Source organism: Vombatus ursinus, unplaced genomic scaffold, assembly GCF_900497805.2.
Source record: "Vombatus ursinus unplaced genomic scaffold, bare-nosed wombat genome assembly UNPS02009205.1, whole genome shotgun sequence".
In the NCBI taxonomy this organism is placed as follows: domain Eukaryota; kingdom Metazoa; phylum Chordata; class Mammalia; order Diprotodontia; family Vombatidae; genus Vombatus; species Vombatus ursinus.
Genome location: NW_020948983.1, coordinates 23,149,689 through 23,173,490, shown reverse-complemented (window position 1 = coordinate 23,173,490; position 23,802 = coordinate 23,149,689). Strand labels below are relative to the sequence as shown.

At 39.4% G+C, this 23,802-nt stretch overlaps 1 protein-coding gene across 4 annotated transcripts in view; it reads right to left on the bottom strand.

The window, feature by feature from the left end:
• Positions 1-23,802, bottom strand: part of ADAMTSL3 (ADAMTS like 3) — a 578,319-nt gene that overhangs the window by 16,793 nt on the left and 537,724 nt on the right. For 2 of the 4 annotated variants that reach the window (XM_027851959.1, XM_027851956.1), the window contains exons 24-28: positions 17,322-17,504; positions 14,490-14,606; positions 4,016-4,202; positions 2,893-3,097; positions 1,859-1,971 (exon numbers count right to left, since the gene is read on the bottom strand). In XM_027851959.1, coding sequence (XP_027707760.1) covers positions 1,859-1,971; positions 2,893-3,097; positions 4,016-4,202; positions 14,490-14,606; positions 17,322-17,504 — 805 coding nt within the window. Of the gene's footprint in view, positions 1-1,858; positions 1,972-2,892; positions 3,098-4,015; positions 4,203-11,397; positions 11,445-14,489; positions 14,607-17,321; positions 17,505-23,802 lie in introns of those variants that run through there. The other 2 variants (XM_027851957.1, XM_027851960.1) reach the window with 2 other exon arrangements.

The following is a 23,802-nucleotide window of genomic DNA, read 5'->3' as shown; positions in this document are numbered from 1 at the left end:
ACTAAGACTTTGTCCTGAGGGTGCTGAAATATAGAGGGAACACCCTCTAAACATTAGTTACAGTCCTTTAGCCCTGCAGAAACAATTCAGGCGAGCATCTAGTTAAAAATAATAATTAGTTAAAATAGGAAAGCAAGGTCCTTTCACAGGAGATCCTCCGTGGTCCAGGGTCACACTGCCATGAAACACCCCACCACAATCCCTCCACTCCTATTGAAGAAAAGGTGTTGTCCTGGTGTCTCCTACCAATCTCTACTCACTAAACATTCCCAACTAAATTTTCCTTTAAAAATTGTCTTGAGGAAATATTTTCTAATGCTTGCCCCTAGATTAAAGAATTGAAAGTTATGGCTCTGCCTCCCACATAATGATAGCATTTTGAGAGCAAGGCTGAAAATAATGTCCAAATAGATTCTATATATTTGAATTTCACATTTCTGAGGGAGCGTTAGTCTCTAGATGGGGAAAAAAGGAGTGCCTGGGGAGGGGGAGGAAGCAAGCAGACCCAGAACTCAGGGCATAAGTGAAATCAGCCTAAGTATGGGCAGGCCTGTGACAGATATATCACAGGAACAGAGGATTTGAGAAGCAGAAGACCTCCAAAGGCATCTAGTATAACCCTCTCACTTCACAGAGAAGAAAACTGAGTCCTGGAGAAGTGGTCTGACTAGTGCCTTAGGGAATGAAGACCTGGCTAACTGAAAGGGATATTAGGAAGCTTTTCCTCAGTGATATTTTAGCTTTCACTTAGACCACCACAGCTCCTGGGCTGTCAATAGCTTGTATTTCCTAACGCTGCTTCCCCTCTCTTAGCTCTGCTTGCCTCTCACACATAGATAGAAGCAGAAAAAAAAGCCATTTATTGTGTCTCTATGTTTACAAGCATAAACCCTGTAATTGTCTTTTTTGTGCATGTCCAGTCAGTAGGGAATAATTTTCTACTTTCTTAACCTGAGCTCTTTAAAGTCAATGCTATTACTTAGAATTCATATCAAATTACAAATCACATCCTCAGTGCTTGGAATAATGCACATCTTGGGCACCCCACAACAACAGGGCAGACAGAGTGTTCACAAGACAGATTTTAAAAACTCATATTAACCAGAATACAACCGAGGTCCTTAATAAATGGTTGTTGGCTTGAATCATATTCACTTTGAAATGGGCCCATCGAAGTGATTATTCCCACAGGGTGGTCTCTATATCTCTTTTAATGTCCAAAGAAACTGCTGTTGAAGGAAAGAATAGTATTCTAAAAAGTGATTGTTCAGTATGAACTTTGTATTATGAAAAGATAAAGCAACTTTAAATCACTTCCATTTCAGCCATGGTACTATGGATAGACTGTTGCTTTGGGAGTCAGAAAACATGGATTCGAATTTCAGTTCTACCTCTTTCTACCCACAGATACAACACACCCATACACATACATGTATGTGGTATGTATATGTATACATGTGTGCACACATGTATATGTGTACCATACATACCTATAAACAGATATGGATTTATATCACACATACAAATATACATACATGTGTATATATATGTGTGTGTGTGTATCTATCTAAGCCTTGGAAGACTCCAAATCCAGCATTCTATTCACTTTGTCCCATTGATTTGTAAGGAGAAATTAAAACTTCCAAAACTCAATAGACATTGACTAACATTGCCAATTGACACCCATGTGACCTTGCACAAGTCACCTCTCTGAACCTCAGTGTCCTCATCTGTGAAATGAGGGTGTCAGACTCCATGAGCTCTAAGGTCCCTTCCAGTTCCAAGCCAGTGCTCCTATGACAATTATAAACGCCATCAGGAAGAAGAGATTTGACCCATCTTGGCACATGCCTCATACCTCTTTCTTTCATCACAGTCCAGGTCAGATACTGCTGAGCCATTGGGATGCTGACAGAGCACAGGCAGACGCTGCATCTCCTGGGCACGGCCCAAACACTGTCCAGACAAACACTGAAATGGAAAAATAAGCAATGTCCTAAAAAAGGTAAAAGCAAGTCAGCCTCCTACTAGTGTGTTGGTTAGCTCTTTGTGCTCAGTTTATATGCGCTAGAAATTATTAAAATTACATCATCCAAGGTCCATCGGGTTTCATATTTAGATCAGCATTGTAGACACAATATATTTATCCCAATTCTCCCTTCTGCTTGGAGGAAAGTAAGTGATCACAAATACTCAATGTACAAATGTATAAACAAGTAGTGCTCTGAGCTGTGCAGCCTTGAACTGGAAATGGCTGGATGAAAATTTTCCCATACAGAAGTGTCTTTATTGTCGCATCCCCTTAAAGGGGTATGTGTAAACAAAGAAGTAAATAAATATTTGTGTGATATAAATATATATTTATGTGTATATGGATGTGTGGTATATGTATATTCATACATACATACGTGCCACACATGTATATGCTCCAAAGCATACACACAGAAACGTGTGAATGTGTAATGTGTGTATATACGTATATCATATACAATTTATTCCATAACAAATATATATACTTCAATACATATATATGCACATACACATATGATGTTTATGCATGCATGTGTATACACATCATACAGGCACGCACATAATTATTTATATCACATAAAATATACATTGTGTACATGTATATGTCTGCCTATAAGCCCTGGAAGACTCGAAGTTCAGTACTCTGTTCGCTTTTCATTTTGTTATACTGATTTCTAAAGATGAATTAAAATTTTAAAAACTCAATGGACATTAACTAAACATTCCCTACGTACAGAGTACTGGAAATATGAATAGGAATATGAATCGTCAGATCAGAAGATTATATTAATTAATACAGAATGATTGAATTTTCTTCTACTGTTAACCAGACACAAAGTCATGAGAGAATGGATGGATTACCTGGCTCCCTAGCTGAACTTCCCATTCACCACAAGCTTGACCCAAACAACGTTTTCTGCCCAAAGGTCGATCTTTATGGGCACAAGCATTTAGAGACATTGCCTGCACAATGCCACTGGCTTTCACTCGTTCACAAGTTATCTGGCGATGGCGAAATCCATTACCACAAGACACAGAACATTCTGACCAGTTACTTGTCAGCCACCTAAGGAATATGAGACAGAACATTTTAGTATGGAAGTTAGGGATGTGCTAGGGCCACAGAATGAAATGTTGCTCTTTTCAGAAGAAAAAAAAACCCTAGTAACTCTAACAGCATGAAGGGTCAAGAAATTAATTTCACTTCAAGATATGCTGAATGAACATTTACAAAATACACAGTATTGGGCTAGAAACTTAAGGCAATACAATAACAAATAAGGCACTGGTTCCTGTTCTCAAAGAGTTTCTAATCTAGTACGAGAGACAAAGTATGCATAGAAATAACATCTGGTTCAACCCCTTTGACAGATGATGAAACAAAAATCCACAGAGGTGAGGTCTCCTAAGACCAAACAGATAGTTGCAGAGTCAGCTTTAGTTCACAAGTTCCATGAATCGTGGCAAGGGCTTCTGAGGTAGTGAGTACCCCCTCACTGGAGGCTACCAGGCAAAGACTGAAGGGTCAGTTGTCAGGGAAATTCTAGAAGGAACTGTCATTCAGATACGGGCTGGACTGGAAAACCTGAAGTCCTTTCCAACTCTGAGATGATCTGATCACTAGGGTGGGAACGGTGAAAAGACAGCTCGAGGACAGCAGATTAAACTTTGTTGAAATAGGTTTCTCTAGGGACCAGATGGTGAATGGTGAGAAGTGAAGGCAGAAAAGTGGCTTCAGCTCACTGGGATTCTCCTTTTCTATTTGAAGGGAGCTAAACTGATGTCCACCTTGACATTCTAAAGTATCCTGTCAGTGACCAAACTGCCTGGTAATTTAATTCTTAAATCTGACTTTTAGAAAGATTCATATTTTTATATTGTGTGCTGCAGCCTCTCAGTGCAGGGGTGGGGGTGGGCTTCCTGAAGAGGCTGTTTAAAAGAAAGAGTGAAAACTAGAGACTAACAGACACAAGAGCAAATGCACCTTGGAGGGCAGTCTCTCCTGTTGCAGGGCTGGACCAGATTCTGTGGCTTCTGGAGGGGATCACAAAAGGTCTCATTGACTTTTTGTCTTTTTGCCGCCATGCACTGGGGGCTCTGAATGCGGCTTCCCAGGTTGCCACAGGTAGCAGAGCAGTGTGTCCATTCACCAGGCTCCCAATTATATTCTGCTGAAAAAGGAAACAGAAAAACAAAGAAATGTTGCCACAAACTCAACTTAGAAAATAGTGACTGGGGGCTTACTATGCTATAGCCTATGGACATTTGGGGGACTGAATTTCCTATCGGTCTCCTTTACATAATAGGGTCTTAAGGATCAACAAAAGAAAGACATCTTTCCTCCCTCTCAAAAATGCAATGGGCTATTTTAAATATTATTCTCCTTCCCCTGCTTTCATGTATCTAGAGTCAGGTGCAGGAGCCAAATGGGGCCCACTGGAAGACATCCATGTTCTATTACCACAGAATGGGAAAGAGGGACTGTGGTGAGCCAACCAGATGTCCCAGAAAAATCCCAGAAGGTGTAGCTATTAACCACTGGACCTCCTACTCAGATATCTTGTCAGAACACAGGAAGGGGGAAAACTAGAGAGTTGCAACTTCTGTTAAAGCCACTGTCCTGGGAAGGATTTGGAGGCAAATCCTATCTTCTTAGCCAGCAACTCTCTGGATTTTAAGCACTGGACAACAGGACTCTGGGTTGGCCAAAGCCCACTGTTCAACAGAGACAATCTGGCTTATGAGGGGGCAACAGATATAAATGAGGCCTCAAAAACATACAAAATTATGAAACATGCAGCATGAATCCATTAAAAATAACTTGTATAAATCAAGGACATAATTCTTAACAGTAATCCTAAAGACACAGGCGCATAAGCATTTCTACAAACAGGATGGAATGAGATCATCTCTCCTCAGGCCAGCTGGGCCTACCTTGCTTGACACAAGGCCACACAGGTTTCCCAGCTCCAAACCAAGCTCAGAGAGAGGGAAAGGAAGAGGAAAGAGGAGATAGAGAGGCTACTGCTTGCTCCTCATTCCAGAAAAGGGAGAACGAAATAGAGGGGGGTGGAGGGAATGCAGTGATGGTAGGGACTTTTCTGCCTCTCAGGAGAGAGGTGGAACAGTGTTCACTAGGAGGGGAGAGAATGCTGAAAGAACTGAGCTGGAGTCCTCTATCTACATCCCCAACTCCTTTCTACTACTTTAGGACTAGTCAGGTCATGTTTAGTTACTTCTCTTTTCCCAAAGACTCTCTATATAGTCTGCTATGCCCCACTCCCCACTCCACTGAGAAGTGGAAACAAAACCATCCTTTCTGCATTGTATGTTCTATGATATGAAGATTATTGTAAAGGTGTTGTATCTCTGAATCAAGGAGGTCTAACATGTTAATAATAGAAAGTTTCTTCCTTAATCCAGTTACGCGAGTCACTGTTGTTTAAGAATTTGTAAAGGGCTTTCTATGAAGCAATGTGCCAAGCACTGAGCTAAACACTAGGGATACAAGAAAGACAAAAGTCAGTCCCCAAAGAGCTCACAATTTAATGGGGCAAGCCACAGGGTAGATAAAAGAAGTGTACAGGGTAAATTGGATGCAATCTCAGAAGGAGGCACTGAGGGGAACTAGGAAAAGCTTCTTGCAGAAGGGAGGGTTTGAACTGAGACCTGAAGGAAGCCAGGGAAGCCAGGAGGCAAAAACAAGGATTCTGCAAGGCATAAGGAAGAGCCAGTGAAAAGTCAGGAAATAGAGTGTTGTGTCAGAAGAATATCACAAAGGCCAGTGTCACTGGATTGTTGCGTATGTGTACTGTACTGTAGAATACATGAAGAGAAGTCAAAGTAGAAGAAGACTGGAAAGATAAGAAGGGAGCAGGTTGGGAAGAGTTTAAAACCCAAAAAGAGAATTTAATCTTGGAGGTAATAGGAAGCCACTAGAATTTAATGAGTAAAGGAATGACACCGTCAGAGCTGAGCTTCAGGAAGGCCACTTTGTCATTCAGTTGGAGAATGCACTGGAGTGGGGAGAGAATTAAGACAAGGATTCTAACAAGCAGACTACTGCAATAGTCCAGACACGAGGAGTTGAGGGTCTGCCAAGAAGTGAGAAGGTAAGGATTTATCATTTGATAGTTACCACATTGCATATATAGGACTATTTTGGGATCCACAGGAATAATTAAAAAATTGGTCAATATCTTGTCCATTTTAATTTCTGTATTTAGTAGCAGTTGCTCTTTAAATGAGTAATTTGATGAAAAAGTATGTGCCACACCCAGAGAGGAAAGAAACAGACAACCCATAGAACTTATAACTTCTAATGAAGTTTGTTGGAGGGTTTTCCCCCCTAGCAAGCAGAGGTCTCAGAAGAACTGGAGAGGGGACTGCATTGCCTCAGTTCCTCTGGTTCTCGAGTTAGGGCTCTACTAGCTATCTGGGCGCACAGTGCCGTGCAGTCTTGGATTAACTAGTTGGGGGAGGGGAGATCCCCGATGGCTCATAGGGGTCACAGCAGCAAAGATGAGTCCATAGCTTTTGCCATTTATTCAGAAGAGGTTCAACATCTGATAACCATCAGAAATGTTTTAATTTTCTAGTTCCCAAGGATTCTAGGGAAGTGATTAGTTAGACAGAATAGCAGACTTAAGATGAAACTGTTCATCATTCTTAACACTATTCAGGATGCTGAAACCTATTACCTACAAAACTCCTCCATTTTATGAAGAACTTAACAAGGTGCTCCAAACTAAATCAACATATTCCTTGAAACTCAGTGACTTCAGTGTTCCAACCAAGCACAGAGCAGAGGAGTAAACACTCTTTTTGAATATATGGTTCAGAATTAAGAAAAGAAGGAGACCAAACCATTGTAGAATACTCAGAGGATTCATGTCTGTATGCTATTGATTTTCAAGAATAAAATGAATTTGACAGAATTTAAGTTCCTTGAGGGGAAGGGGCTATTTTAATTTGGTCTTTGTAGGCCCGGTGCCTAGCACAGCGCCTGGAATATAGTAGGCACCTAAGAGGTGATTACTGATTAGTTGGCTGAAGCAAATTAGGAGACATTCAGAGAATACCACACTATATCATAAAAAGTGAAACTGACCGTAATTTAGGTGGAAAAGAACTGAGTAAAAGCATGATCATTTAAGAATCAGTTAGCCATGTACTGCAAGCTCACTGACTAATTAGAGGAGGGATCCTTAACCTATTCTGTGTCATAGATCCCATTGGCAGTTTAGTAAAGCTTATGGATCCCTTCCCAGAATAATGCTTTTAAATAACTGAAGGAAATGATAAATTTCATTTAGAGGTTTTTGAAAATAAGGATGCAATTTTTTTCAGGTTGAAGTCATGGACCCTCTGAAATCTATCCACAGACCTGAGATTAATAAATCCTGGATAAGAACAAAAGTCAAAGTAAACATCAATTTAGAAGGTGGAATAAAAAAGTGAAAAGGAGACACCAGTTGAAATTACAGTAGCTCTAATCTGATCTATTTAAACATGTAAGAATGTAAGATCTTTGAGGGCAGGGAAAGTTTTTGCCTTTCTTTTGTATCCAGTGCTTGACATATAAGTACTTAATGCTTGTCACTTGAATGCTTGTTGATTTGATTTCATTTGAGTTGAGAGGAACATTAACATAATTTTTGGAAACTCAGAGATATCTCTGCAGTTGGGGTTACCAGAGAAGATAATGACAAGCAACAGATTATATGGGCAAGTAGAAGAAACCATAAGTTATAAGTGGAGTATCTCATCATTCTTTAATCTACAAACAGCTAGCTCACCACCAAGGAGAAGAGGCCAAACTTCACAAGGATATTATTAATATTAGGCAGGAAAGGGTCTCAATGTATCGATAGAGTTATGTATAAATATTTGTATGAATGTATACAAGCAATATGAATTTCCTTCTACTCATCAAGGATGGCACTTATGGCTATAAAAACTCTAAAAAGCAAACATATCCTTATTTACATTATGGAAAGGGAAATGGCAGCTACTAACCATACACTATTGAATACTCTGTGGCAGTCATAGTTTAACCGACTCCAACATTGCCAAGGGTACTGGAGCCACTGGCAGGGTCCTAACCCTTCTGCAGAGGATGCTTTAAATAGTTTTGACTTTCAAAAATGGCCAACAGGTACAGAAGGATTGTGGGGCATTTTAAACAGGCAACAGATTTACCAGAAATAGTGATTGCAGGCTAATAATCATTCTAATACTGAACTAAAATAAGCTTCATATTAATGGATTGAAAAATAACTATAGGAACAAGTTAAAAAAAACTGGTTAAATCCTGTTGAAGTAACAAGCAGGAATGTAAAAGACTATTTGAATTATCTGTTTTAGTGAACTTACGTGAAAGGTCTATTGGAAGTTTGTTGTTTGGTCATTTTTCAATTGTGTCTGATGCTATGTGAACCCATTTGAGATTTTCCTGGCAAAGATACTGAAGTGGTTTGCCATTTCTTTCTCCAGTTCATTTTACAAATGAGGAAACTGAGGCCAATAGGGTTAAGTGGCCAGGGTCACGCATCTAGTAAGTGTTTGAGGCTACATTTGAATTCAATCCAGGCTTACACCCAATCTACTGTGCCACCTAGCTTAGTAGGAGATAAAGAGCTGGACATGAAGAACATCTGTTAAGATCTGGGACTGCTGATGAATATCAGAAGATATGAGGAAAAGGAGACTGCATCAAGACCAAGACATCACTGTGTACTAAGCCCATAACCAAGTAAGACAGAGAGAGAAAAGCTAACTGAAATAACAACATTTCCTATTTTAAGAGCATTTTTAGGTTTTTAAAGCGCTTTCCAGCACAGAAGCACCAGAGGCAAACAGTCTAAGTATCCTCCATTGTTGAGGATGTTCAAGTTTCATTTAACCTTAGAAAAAATTAGAGAAAGTGGCCTACCCAGAGGCACTGTGTTAAAAATGACTCATACTGGGGCAGTTAGGTGGCACAGTGGAGTCAGGAGGACCTGAGTTCAAATCCGACCTCAGACACATAACACTTACTAGCTGTGTGACTCAGGGCAAGTCACTTAACCCCAAATGCCTCACACACACAAAAAAAGAATCACATCCATTTTTCCATGACATACCCAGGAATATGTATTCTACCTACCCATCCCAAACTAATGGACTTCATAAGAATGAATGCAATGACTCTCTGCACACTTACGTATGTCTGTGTGTGGCATCACATGTATACACATACCCATTCAAACTAAGAAAGGCTCTTACACATATTTTCAGACTGATAAAGTCTCTAAGGTAGCAGCTGAATGCTGGCTAATGGATCTTTGAAAACTAGAACTGCATATCCATGGTGGTTGGTGTTAACACCCCCTCAAGACCTGTGAATCAAAAAGCATGATGCTAGGTATTGGGCATACGAAGACAGCTCCTAGCCTCGAAAGAGTTTACATTCTACTTTGTAGTGCTCATTCTGACATCATTAATTTCATAAGATGAGAATTTAGTCAGAGGAAGAAGGGCCGGATATTTAGGGTGACTCCAGGTGTATCCAGAAATACAATTCAATTCAAATCTTACTTTGCCAGATCAGTCCATCCACTCCTAATCTAAACGACAGATTTTGTGCTTTAAAGTGTCTAAATAATTTGCCATTGAGAACATTGAGCAAAATGAGGTGAAAAATGGGGATTTTCTTTAGAAATTAGATGCTAATCACTTCCAATAATTATAGTTCTTATAGTCAGTCACCATTCCAAATGATTTTTCCCTTCTCTTCTGACACTTAGTAACAGATGAGGTACTACATGATGTTGACAGATTTTTATGTGATCACAGAAGGAGCCAGATTTAGCTGTAATAACCAAAAATAATTGATAGCTACCAGCTGTGTCCACAGTCTCCCTCAAACAGCACATAATGAATTCTTTAGCTTATTGTTTTTCAGGCTTTGCTTCTTAGTTCTGAGTTTTTTGTTTTAAGCTGCACAAAGGGCTATTTGCAAAGTAGAAACAGTTAAATTTATTGACTGTCACTGTGGCCTGGAGATTGTTTATTTAAGTACAGCAGCACCTGGGTCCCGACAGGGCAATCCCCTTACCTTGCCCACTTTCAGCGAGGCCCTCTCTGGTTCTTCACCTCTTTAAAAATTCTTAAATGATGAGCCATTGGAGGGGTCAGAGTACATCATGATAAGTATTAATAACCCAAGGATTTTTATTAAAATTACCCAATAATATGGTATTATGACAGGAATCTGGAGATCTTGGCAACCTAGTTGTTTGTCTTTGGGCATTAGGGGTGGGACAGGTGAGACCCTGAAACAAGATTCCAGGATTCAACTCCCAGGAGGACTAGGTTTGGGGCTTTTGGTTTCTGGTTTGGGGAAGGAAGGAAAGCAGGGGATGTGGTGTGAAGGAGAAGGAAGCTGGGACTTGAAGGAGGTAGGACCCCTGATCAAAATCATCTTCCCAGCACATTCTACCAAGTGAAGGTTAATTGGGATCAACTAGACTGGAGTGTTAGATCTCTGCATCATTCTCACCTTAGTGTCAAGGCTGCTTTAATCAGATCAATACCTAGTTGAGAAGTCTCAATGAATGGGAGTTGTTTTGGAGGTGTGGGTGAGGAGAGGGGGTAAGTGTTGCTTGCTCCAGGTGACAGAGCGTCTTGGGACTGGGTTGAGTTCAGAGCTTAGTGATTATTAATAAGGAGACGGAGAAGGGGGTATGTCCGTATGGTGGTGGTGGTGGTGGTGGTGGTGGTGGGGACAACAGCAAGGGAGGGCTGCTGACAGCAAGAATTTAAGCATCATCACTAGGGTAGCTGAAGCCAGGGTCCAAGGCTCCAAGGAATTAGAAACTCAGCAAGAATAGGAGGGTGAGGGGAGACCTATGTGGTAAGTTTTTATTCCATGGACTACTGCATGTTTTTTGTTTTTCTCCATTGGTATAAATGTCTGGAATACTGGAGCTGTTGAGCCTGAACACCAGGAGAGAAGACCAGAAAGAGGAGGCCCCAGAGCTATGTGCCAGACTGGACTAAACCCCCATTCTTATACCATCTTCTTATTCATTCTCACACGGAGACAGATGTTTGCAGGGATCCCTATGATTGTAAAGGCTTCCAACTCAACCTTATTTTATGTCTGGAGAAGGCAGTGGGGATGACAATGAGGGGGTCCCTTTCACAAGTGTTGGGGGGTAGGAAATACCTAACTTACAGGGGCTGTACACACGAGGGTCCAGTGTGGACATGACCAGAGAAAGAGTAAGGCGGAACACAATTGTATATTTTCTTCTCCTTTTGGTAAATAGCTCCTAAGGAAGTATTTGAGCTACCAACGACGGCTTCGGAATTCAAGCTCCTGGACGCAGGCCTCTGAAAACTGCTGTGTTCCAAACCACTTTACCAGTCTACAACCAATAGGTATCATTAGAAAGCACAGAGGTACTAGCAATAGGCTATTTTAGCTTTTTGATTAAAATGGTCATGGAATAAAATAAGGTATTCTTATCATTTAAAAGTTACAAGGTACGGAAAATGTGTTTACATTTCGTAAGAGATATACATGTTTGGGATGCAATAATTAGCCCTCTTCCTTTATTTATCTGGTATAAATCCTTATTTATCTGGTAAAACAAATAAATTAAATACAAAAATAAACTAGAATTATCAGAGTAGCCAACAGATTTCACTTCTCAAACCTCTTACCAGAGATATGAACAATCTAAACGGTTTGAGATGGGTTTTCCCCTATTTCCTCTTCCCACTTGTTAATAAGCAGTAGCAGCAGTAATGATAATAGCAATTGACATATGGTGCACCTATGGTTACAAAACATTTTCCATACACAATCTCATTTGATCCTCACAAAAGTTCTGTGAGGAAAGCAAGGTATTACACTGGAAAAGGCTTGGAGTTCATATAGATCTTTTAATCAACTGCTACCTCTTAGGGAGGGCTTTCCTGGTTCCTCCAGTTGTTACTGCCCTCCCCCAACCAATGAAATTATTTTGTATTAACTCTGTATTAACCAATCAGTTGTACAGACTTATCTATTATTTTCTCCCATTAGAATGTAAACTCCTTGAGGACAGCGATTGTTTATTGTCTTTGCATGCTGGGTACCTAGCACATAGTGTGTGAATGTTTAGTGAATGAATGAATCAAGCCTCAGTTTCACCTAGTTTTGTGACTTTGGGCAAGTCACAATTTCTCTGAGCTCCTATTTCCTCACCTGAAAAACAGGAACATTGGCCTTATTCCCCCAACATCATAGTGAGGATAAAAATGAGCTAATGAATTTGGTTTTTTGCATACCATAAAGTATGCAATTCAATTCAGCAAACATTTATTAACCGTCTGTCATCCTGATCTTTCACATAATGCAATAATGCTCAGAGAAACAAACTAACCCAAACTATGTCACCCAGCTACTAAGTAGTAGAACAGAAACTTGAACCCAGGTCTTCTAATTATGTTCAGAGGAGAGAATAAAGGTACTTATAAAATCCACCACTTGGGTCACCATTCCTTAACTAATAGCAGGAAGTTGAAAATGTTTGGGGGAAAAACTGTAAATAAAACAATAAAAGAGCAGGGCATGCATTTCTTAGTAAACTTTCAATGCTGGTGTTTCTCTAAGCAGAAAATGGCTTTGAGCCATTGAACAATCGACATTTGTATTGTCCAGTGAACTACTGAGGAACAAAAGTTACTTCCAGGGCCGAACCCTAGCCAAGGGACTTTCCCTCACGTCCCTGATGTTCTCAATGGTTTAGTCTTTGAGGAACCAATAAATGGAACCTCTACAATGTGACTGCTTGGGACATCCTCCAAACCAACAATAGTGCAAGGGCTTTATGACTGTGGTTGCTATTCCACATGTTCCCCTCCTCTCTTTCAGCGTTCATCAATGGATACAATGCATTCTTCCACACACAAAACTAATTCTATCAAACAGAGATGTTCAACAGTTGTGTCTATCATTCAAAAATGGTCACGAGATACACTGTTTTATTCCTTTTTGCTTTCGATGGCTACACATGAACCCACAAAATCCCACTGAATCCACAGCTCCCAAAAGACTTTATGGCATTCTACATGAAGTACCTTTCTTGCCAAAGCCCTACTGAATTGACTATCCTTATAGCTTGACACCCTTTCACACTCTTATTCCCATCGTATTACCCAAGTCTTTGCTGCCAAACCAAAAGTCTTTGTTAGCCATTGTTGCGTGTTTTCTTTGCAAGGTGGGAGAGTAAAGTCTACAATGTGTAAAACGTGGCACAAGAAATCAGAGTACTTAATTGCTAATTGTCTCATATTGAATCAAGCTGGGGAGAGGATCTAGTCTTCTTGAGACTATCTTTGTTTAAGAGAAAGGCATCATATGGCTCTTTTCTTCTAAGTCATCCCACAACTCTTTTCTTTTACTTACTTTCTAATTTGCCTTACTGATATCACTGATAGCATTATAAGAAGCATCCTTCTCCACACTCAGTTGGAAGTGAATGCCTTTACTTGGCCCTGTCCTAACATGCTACCAATATGCCCTCATGTGATTAACACATAATATATCTTTCCCACCAAGGAGATGTAAAAATATACAGATAACTATATGTTGTTAAAGACTGTATCCATCACCAATTCACCTTAAAATTTATAAGAAAATTACACTTTAGAACACTGTAGGCTCACTTAACCTGAAATCAGTGGGTAAAAACTTCATTGTGAATCTTATCCTTCATTGTGAATAGTCTCATTTATTGGGAAAATCACTTGTTTGCTGCAATTTGTTATAAAGACATTGCTGACCAGGTCCAAAGCTTCATCCTAGAAAATCTGGCTGAAAAGCTATATTTTGATTGATGGAAAGGCTATCACGGTTTAGAGCCAACTTCAATCCATCTATATGTTGACCTTGGGGTCAGAAGACCTGTATATGAGTCCTGGCCCCACTACTTACTAGCCATTTATTTCTCTGAGCTTCCATATCCTCATTTGTATATAGTACAAATATTCTTACCCCATCTCCTGACAGATTGTTGTGAAGATCAAATGAGAAAATGGACATGAAAGCCCTATGTAATTATAAAGCACTACATATATGTCAATTATTACTTAGGGGTAGAGATGGGATTAGACCTATGATTTGGGTGAGGAAACTCAAGCAATTCAGATCAGTACCTTTTCTGCAACTTACAGTTCTAGAGACTTGCCTAGAGCTCTGAGAAGTTAAAATGACTGGTCTAGGGTCACACTGTCAGAATGTGTTCGAGGTGACACTCGAACTTAGATCTTCTTGGCTCCTAGGCCAGCTCTCTATCCACTATCCCATACTTTCTGTTATTATTTAAACATTATTAAATGCTAAATACTTTGGAGGGTCTTTTAGCCAAATGTAATTTTGGTTGAAGATGCCTTGCTGAAAAGAGCAAAGAATAAAAATAACTCACCTATATGGAGCATCTGTCCAGTTGTCACACTGATACTTGTACTGATGTTGGACGCCATTAGAACACGTTTCTTGTTCCCTTTGAGCAAATTAACTTTCATGTCTGGATACCTTGGTTCTGAAGAATAGAATGTACTTTTTACTACATTTTATTACTATTTAAATGTTGCTAATATATTGTTCTAGCTTGAAATTCTTACTTCTACTAACTTGTTAGATAACAACCTTTACTCATTATTCTGAACATTTACAGAAAACTCACCCATTAATTCATGGTGCCACACACACTAGGCATGATAAAGTATACACAGGGTGGATTAGATGCTGACTCTGGGAGCAAAGTGTTGTGTATGCTCCAAGTATTCTTCCTGACAGAGTTCAAGTTCCTTCAGGGAAGAGATCTGTCCTTTTTTCCCCGCTTTGTATCCTTAGTATAGTGTCTTATACACATTGGACATTTCATTTCAATTAAATTCAATAAGCATTTTATTATGTGCCTGTTATATGCAAGGCATTATGCTATGTTCTAGGAATACAGAAATAAAAATGAAATAATCCCTGTTCTCAAGTGGCTTAAATGTTTATTAAAGCAAGTGAGGGGTAGAGTGGTTCATATAGGAAAACTGCTATAAATTCATGTGCACCATGTAACTCTCTCCGTGACTGAAAGTGAGAGCCATGGATTATACCACGTTGTTTAATACTGTGACCTGTCTTAGAGTCAGTATTGCATCATGTGTAGTGGGCTAGACTTGGAATCAGGAAGACCTGAGTTCAGATCCTGCCTCAGATACTCACTAACTGTGTCACCAAAGGAAAATCATTTAACCTCTTGGAGTATCAGTTTCGTCATCCATAAAATGCAGAGAATAATACCTGTAGTACCTACCTTAAAGGTTTATTTTGAGGTTCAAAAGCATTAATATTTGTAAGGTCACTTTAAACCACTATTAAAATGTCAATGTTGGCTGTTATTAAAGGTTATGCATAGAATGGTGGAATGGAGACTATTTGGCATCTCAGCTCATATACCCATTTTCCTCAAGTGGGGTAAGGAATCAGTATAAGTGTTTACAAAGTATCTTGTTCAATACATATCACTCTCCTGAGATTATAAGAATTACACATATGTACAGAAAACAAGGATGAGAAAAGAGACCCTTTAATGAAGATGGACCTACAAGAAAAGGCGGTAGAATGCAAACATGAAAGAACAAAATCATGGATAGGAAAGGTCGGTTAAGGGTCTTTGGCAGCCCCTTCTCATATTCCCTTTTGGCCACATGTTCCCTTGATCTGTTTTTTTCCTTCTCCTACCTCAGGTACCTAGTTAGCCAGTACTTTATCCCCTGCCTCTATAAAGCACCCCTCCCTTCTATATTGTGGAGCTCTTCCCCTTTCCCAAGCCAACATTCTATGATTTGAACATTTCTTCTTTCCTCTTCTTATCACAGCTTACCTGTCTCTCATACTCTCTGTATCTTAAGCTTAGCCTGCTGTCATGAATGAAAGCAATTTGATCTGGTAATTCACACTACACTCCATTCAACTCATTAGTCTTGAGATTTAACGCTACCTTAAGTTACTCCTTCAAAAAGTGACCCATCCTGGTGTTTTCTCCTGTCTCAGTGTCTTCATGTGTAAAATACAGATAATAGTTTTGACATGAACATCAAGGGGGTTTGAAGACTTAATCAGGACCTACTTTATGCTAAGAGGAATTTTGCCTGCTGGCTGTCCTCCATGCCTGGAATGCTCTGCCCTCTCCCCTTTCTGCCTCCCAGCTTTCTTAGTTTCCTTCAAGACAGCGCAAAGCCTCCCTTATGTAGAAGGCTTTTCTCAGTCATCTCAGAGGCTAATGCCTTCTCTTTTCAAATCACCTTCAATCTTCTCTCTCTCTCTCTCTCTCTCTCTCTCTCTCTCTCCTATGTATATAATTATTTACTTGTTCCTCCCATTAGAATGCATACTACTTAAGATCAGGCACTTATCTCTCCACCCCCTGTCTCCCCAACACTTAGCACACAGCCTGGCACATAGTAAGTGCTTAAAAAATATTGAATGATTGATCGATTGTTTAATAAATGCTTCCTGCTGACTGAGAACAGCTCTCTGACTTCAAGGAGGTGACAATTTAATTGGGATGATACTAACACAACAACAACAATGAAAGCAATTATTAGTATTACAGCTAACATTTTTATAGTGCTTTAAGGTTTGCAAAGTATTTTACATATATTATTTCAGAGAACAGTAAATGGGAGGAGATAATAAAATGTTAAAACAGAAGTGCTCTGAGAGATTAGAGATCAAAAGAGAAAGTCAGGAAAAGTTTTCATAGAAGAGAGGGGAATCAAGCTAGGACTTCAAGAAATGCAGAGAAGCAGGGGGAATACAGTCTAGGCTAGGGACACTCAAAGTTATGCATTAGTATGTGGTATGTGCACTAGAGTAAAGAGTCTAAATAGAGTAGAACATCTGTTCTGGAGAGTAGTGACGAATGAAGCAGGATGCTGAGGATAGATCCAAGTCATCAAAGGCCTGGGGAACCAGGCAGAGGAATTTTAGACTTGATTCAGCAAGCAAGAAGCAGAGGAGCAACACGCTAAAAGCAGTATGTTGTAAGAGAGTTGGTAAAATGTGCATAGGAAATGCTACTCAGACACTGCATAAGAATTAGATGGGTTATTTGACAAGGACTACAATAATAACATGCTTTTCAGTGCTCATTCCCAAACTACTGGACAAAAACCGGAATACAACTCCCCCTTACAGTAAAAAAAAATCCTAAGTGTCATGCAATCATGAAAAACAGTGAAAATTACACACTCACCCAACAAGTGAAGAACAGACGATGCCATTGCTTTTCCAAGGGCATTGGTAGCTGTGCACACATATGTTCCTTCATTTTCAAGTGAAACATTCTTTAGCAATAGGGACCCATTGAAAAGCAAGAAAGCATTGTCACTCAGGGATCCTCCTCTTTTTAACCAAGTAATATTAGGCTGAGGAACACCTTAAAAACAAAAACAAACAAGCCAAAAATATCCCTTTAATGATCAACAATCATAATGTGCCAAATCATTCAATCATGTCATTGACACAATGAGAGCATGGATCTACAGAGTACCCAGGGCTACCAAATACCCAGTGCTTAGCACACAGGGTAATAAAATCAGATTTAGAGATAACAGCCCAACCCTCTCCTGTTATAGATGAAGGAAGTCAGGTCCAAGTAAAGTGACTTGCTCAAGGAGAACAGGTGAGTAGGTAGTAGGTACTTAACAAATCCTTGTTGATTGACTGATTCCAGAACTTTTGAGCTTGTGTTTGCCATTTCTCCTTAAGTCCAAACAACCAGACCCCTGGGTCATCCTACGAACTTTTCAGCTTCTTTGTTCGGTGGCTGTGTTCCTGTGGGATCTGGTCTGTAATCAGATGGTTCATTTATTGTTTCTCATCATGGACTCATGATCTGTCCAAAGCCACCCACAGACTTTTTTTTTTTTGGCAGAGCTCTTCATCTGTGTCATGTGACTATACCAGAGGATTCGATGCTGGGTGACCATCAGCTTTTGCTCACTGCTCTTTATCGAGGTCAATATTCTGATATGTAGATCACTACAATAAGCATTGTAGACTTGGAAACTTCGGCCTGATCTTTCTGGGTGCTTCATTATTGGTCAAGGCTGAGGATATGGATGAAACAAATCCAGGCCATTTTCTGGTTCATTCTTGGTTCATTCTGTTATCCTTTCAAAGGTAATGACTGAGGTAAATGGGTTTCTATATTTCCTGGAATATTAGGTATCATGGCTAAAAGTCCATAGATATTTAAGGATTAAGTCTGAGCAGTGGAGACCTCTTCTCTCTAGGAATTTGTTTATGTAACAGTTTAGAATATGGGTCAGCAAACTACAGCCCTCACAGGCCACCTGTTTTTGTATGGCCCATTGTCTAAGAGGCTAGACTTGGTGTGTGGGCTGAAGTTTGCCGACCTATGGTTTAGAAGAATGAAAAAAAGTCATGATTTTCATGGCTTAGTCAAATTTATACATATATATAACTAACATATATATGTCTATGTAAATGTACATATGTATATGTATATACACACATGTATACACACATATACATATACATATGTGTGTATGTGTACGTAGTTTTAGGGTATTAAAAATTAAAAATTATCAACTTCCAAATGCTTAATCTGCATTGTAGAAACAATTCACAGCATTTTTTCACATGAAAAGTACAAATTCCCCAATAACCTGGAAACCCCAAACAATAGCTTGTACTTCAAAACTCAAATCAAGTTTACTCTTAATTAAAGGGAGAGGCATCTGGTTCTAGTACTCACTTGAGATCCCTTCCAGCCCAGAGTTATATATGTGTGTTTGGTTTTATCTCCTTCCCATATTATCCAAGAATACATTTTCAATCCAAAGCCAGCTGCTCCTGCTTTATGCAGTCTTTCCTGAGCTACCTTCTCCTGCTGACCAGCGCATCTACTGAGAAATTACTGGCTAGTTCTACTATGAACTTCTGCAACATGTAATTAAGAATGTAAACCTAATGGAAAAGAGCAATGCTATTTCCCAATGTCAAATCTGCATGTCTTTATGGTGTACGTTGACAATATATTCTTCCTATAGCAAAAATAATAGCATTTTGGCAAAAGTTCCTTCATTTATTCCTGTTTTGGAATCTGTGGTCACACAGACTATGAGTGAAGAAAGGATTTGTCAAACAAGTTAATTGTGAAAGCAAACTCTCTTATGGGAGCTTTTACAACACACTCAACTCTTCAGCAAACATGTAAAAATTAATATACCAATTTTAAAGCAGTTATCTATCAACAAAAGTGAGATCCATATTTTGTTAACCAAGTTCCAGTAATGAAGTCTGATTCCATACTTGAATGGATCTGTCACCTCACTGATGTGGCCACTTCTTCCATGGGTACAGAACATAACCCATCCAAGATTTTTTATCCTAGGAAAGTTCTGACCACGCCCTTCCACTCTGCTACAGACCTTCTTTTAGGCTTTTTAACATTTGCTAGGCAACAATGTGGTACTCCAAGTGTCAATCTATTATTCCTTGCTCTCATTAAATTACTTGAAAGCAAGAATATTCTAGTTTAATTTTCCCTAATTTAATCATGTTAATTATAGTCATTAGAATTTATCTCATTTATTTAGCACTTTAGGTGTACAAATACTTTTTCTCACAACATCCCTGAAAGATTGATAATTAAATTATTATTATTCTCCTTTTACAAATGAAGAAATTGAACCTGAGAGTGATAAGTGGCTTGTCCAGGGTCAGCTAGCTAATAAAAGACCACTCTCATTTTAGCCAGCTAGGTGGCCAGTAGATAGAATGCCAGGCCTGGAATCAGGAAGACTCATCCTTCTAAGTTCAAATCCTGTCTCAGACACTAGCTGTGTGAACTCAGGCAAGTCACTTAACCCTGATTGCCTCAGTTTCCTCATCTGTAAAATTAGCTGAAGAAGGAAATGGCAAACCACTGTAGTATCTTTGCCAAGAAAACCCCAAATGGAATCATGAAAAGTTGAACACAACTGAAATAACTGAACAACAATAACACAATGTGCCTGGCCACGCGCTACGTGCTGGGGATATAAAGAAAAACAAAAGATAGTCCTTGTTTTCAAGGAGCTCACAGTTGAATGCTGGAGACAACATGGAAACAACTATGTATAAATAGGATACATTGGATATAATCAACAGAGGTGAGCACTAGCATTAATGGGGATTGGGAAAGGCTTCTTGTAGAAGGTGAGATTTTAGTTAGGATTTGAAGGAAGCAAGAGAAACCAGGAGGTAGAGGTGAGGGAGGAGAGAGTTCCAGACATCAGGGACAACCACTGAAAACACCCAGAGTTGGGAGATGGAGAATCTTAGAAAAGTAGCTTTTTTTTTTAAGAAAATAAAATGATACCTAATTGAATCATACAGTAGAAAAAAATTATCAGTGAGGTATTACAATTTGTTATGAGCAACAGTTGTATGTAGTTTCAGTATTATAACACAATGGCACTGAACTGGTAATAACATGGAATAGCAGTATGGTTGCAGATTTCTAATCATATTCCATAATTTGATCCACATATTTTTATCGAGTGTCTACTATACGCAAGGTACTGAGGGAAAAGCCTAAATAGTACTTTTATCCTCAAAAAACTTAAGAGGTTGCCCCTCGATATGATAGCAGAGAAGTAAAGGTACATGGTAGGAAGGGCAGTCTCAACCTTTCCCACTACAGAGAAGCAACATTTCTCAAGGACGGGACATCACCTCATTCTCTTTCCCCATTACGGCCTAAGCGGGATAGTCTCTTTGATCTGGTGCCATGTATAGATAACCACAGGTTGCAGCATCTCAAAAAACGGTTCTAGATTTGCCTCCTTTTCTCTGCTGTTAAAGGACTGATGGTTTCCTGAGATACCAGAGGCAAAGGTAGAAGGAGTAAGGCAACAAGAGTGGAATGTGTCCTTCTTATTAGGGAAGATCTCACTTTTTGAAGGCCCTGAGGAGATGAGATGCTGAAGAATTAAGATTTTGACACATGGTAGTGGTGGTAGCGGGAACTTTCTGTGCATTTTCAAAATGATAATCTGAATTAAGGCTTAATAATAACTAATAATATTATGAACTGAGCCAATGACCTGGCAGATCTCCCTGACAACATTTTAGTTAGCAAATTGTTAAATTGTGAGGATATGAAACTGCCCACAAATGTTTTAATGGGAACTCTGATATTCCTGTGATGCACTATTTATTTCAACTCCTGATAATTTTTAAAAATAGTATATAGAATGTATCTGTACTGTTAGTTCACATGTTTGGGGAAAAGGCTGAGTATAGTGAAAAGAGCACTTGATCTGGAGTCCAAAGGACATGGATCTGAATCCTTGTAACAGGTGTACAAGTATTATTATCCCCATTATACAGACAGGAAAACTGATATTCAAAAGGGTTTTCACTTGCCCAAAGTCATGAAGTTAATGGCTCTTCCCATAGACGTCAGATTTTAGAGTCATTAAATGTTAAACATTACTTGAGTTTTCCAGCAACATTTTTTGTTTATATAAACACCACTGTGCAAAAAAACAAAAACAAAACAAAGAAAAAACCCAAACCAAAACAAAAAGCAAATAATGAGGAGGTGGACTCAAGGATGTCTATGATCCCCAAAGTGCTGGGTCTCTATTTAACTAGAAGGAGCATTTCCTGTCATTTTCTGAACAACCTGCTTATAAACACCCTCACTTGTTTCCCTTGGAATTTCTAGGGCAGACCTCTAAAAGCTCTATTTATTCTTAAGTGCCCACTTGAGCTAAGTCTACTAAGTACTTGGCCTCCCAAGAGATTAACCAGCAAGTATCTGGGGCTCTGGGCTTGCTGATTCAACAAAGCATAATTACAGTAAATTATAGGCAAGTTCCTGGGGGACTCAATACACATTTCAGTCCAATCCTAAGAACAACTATGAGATTCAGAAGTTTGTTCACCCAAACTTCGCTCTTCATAGGTCTCTTTTTTCATCCAAATACCTGGTTAAGAGAATCAAATTACCATTTCCCAAGGGTATTTCACGAACAGCAACTGTACTGTACTCAGTAATTATAATGATCATACTGTCATGTTCACTAATTGCTTCATTTGTACTTGTCTTTTCAACCAGATCACAAGAAACTTGTGGCAGGCCCTTTGCTATGTAGTAGAAGGGACAATGAAGTGAGTGTGGGAGAGAGGGATTCTGGTCTTGGCTCACCCACTAACTGTGGGACTTGGGAGAGTCATTTTATCTTGTTTGGGTCTGTTGTTCCTCATCTTTAAAATGAGAGGGCTGGATACAATGGTCTCTAAGATCCTTTCCAGCTCTCATTCTACCTGAGGCCTGGCTTCCACCTCTACTCTAGAACTCCAGGTCCCACTCCTTGGACCCTGGGCTCTGATCAGTGATCATTCACTTTATTTTGTCTGGACCCAGGCCTGCAGGACTATTACCTCCCCGAATCCCCATGCCTCTCCACTTCAGGGCAAACGGAACAAAGAACACCCTCAGATGTGGGAGTGCAGAACATTGATCCGTGACAGACACAGATCCCAGAAAACTGGCTCAAAGTTATTGTGGGGGCAACAAGTAGACAGGAGATGAGGGAGTAGAATGGGGGAAGAGAAGAGATCACCCTCACCTACCACCTAGCAGTCTATTATACAAACAAATTCTTGCTAATTAGTTTCTAAGCTCTGTTATATCCCTCCCACACACTCCAACCCCCCCTTTCCTGTCTTCTTATACCTTACACCCTCCCCTAACCCCCACTCAACCCCCACCTTCACTACTTGATATTCCTTAAACAGAATACTCCATCTCCCTGACTCCTGGCATTTTCACTGGTTATCCCCTAGGTCTGGAATACTCTCCTTCCTTATGTCTGCCTTCTGGCTTCCATCAAATCTCAGCTAAAAAGAGTGCACAGTGTCAGGGCTTTGTGCAAGGAGAAAATATAATAAGAACATACAAACATCTGACACGTAAATTGAATAAGAATGAACAAACCCTCAAAGGACAACAGAGGCCTATCATGGATGTGAGTAGGCTTCAAGATGTTATCAACAAGAAGTGATGAAGAGAAATGCCATTGATGAAATATACAAGTGAAATGAAAGATCAACTGGTCACTAGGAAAGAGCAAAGGTGATCAATGGACAGCCCACTGTCGATGTCAATGCAATGTCAAAAGGACAAAAAGAAGGCTCACAGCATACTGGGTAGACCCCTTGTAGCAAATTGATTTGAGCAATTAAGTAAGAACTGTACAGGATGATCATGAAAGGATAAAGCCGTGATCTGTATTATGGGAAAGAATACCAACATGGATAATAACAACGAAAATAACAATTCTTCTTGTTCATTTGTTTTAGTCTTATCTGACTCTTCATGACCCCATTTGGGGTTTTCTTGGCAAAGATTCTGAAGTGGTTTGCCATTTCCTTCTCCAGTTCTTTTTTTTTTTTTTTTTTTTTTTACAGATGAGATAACTGAGGCCAACAGGGTTAGATGACTTGCTCAGTGTCACACAGCTGTAAGTGTCTAAGGCTGGATTTGAACTCAAATCTTCCTGATTCTAGGCCTGGCACTCTACCCACTGTACCACCTAGCTGCCCCATAATAATAATAGCTAGTATTTATATAGCTATTTATATTTTATATACTATATTTTATGTAGTATTTATATATATAAATAAATATATATTTATTTAAGATTTGGAACTAT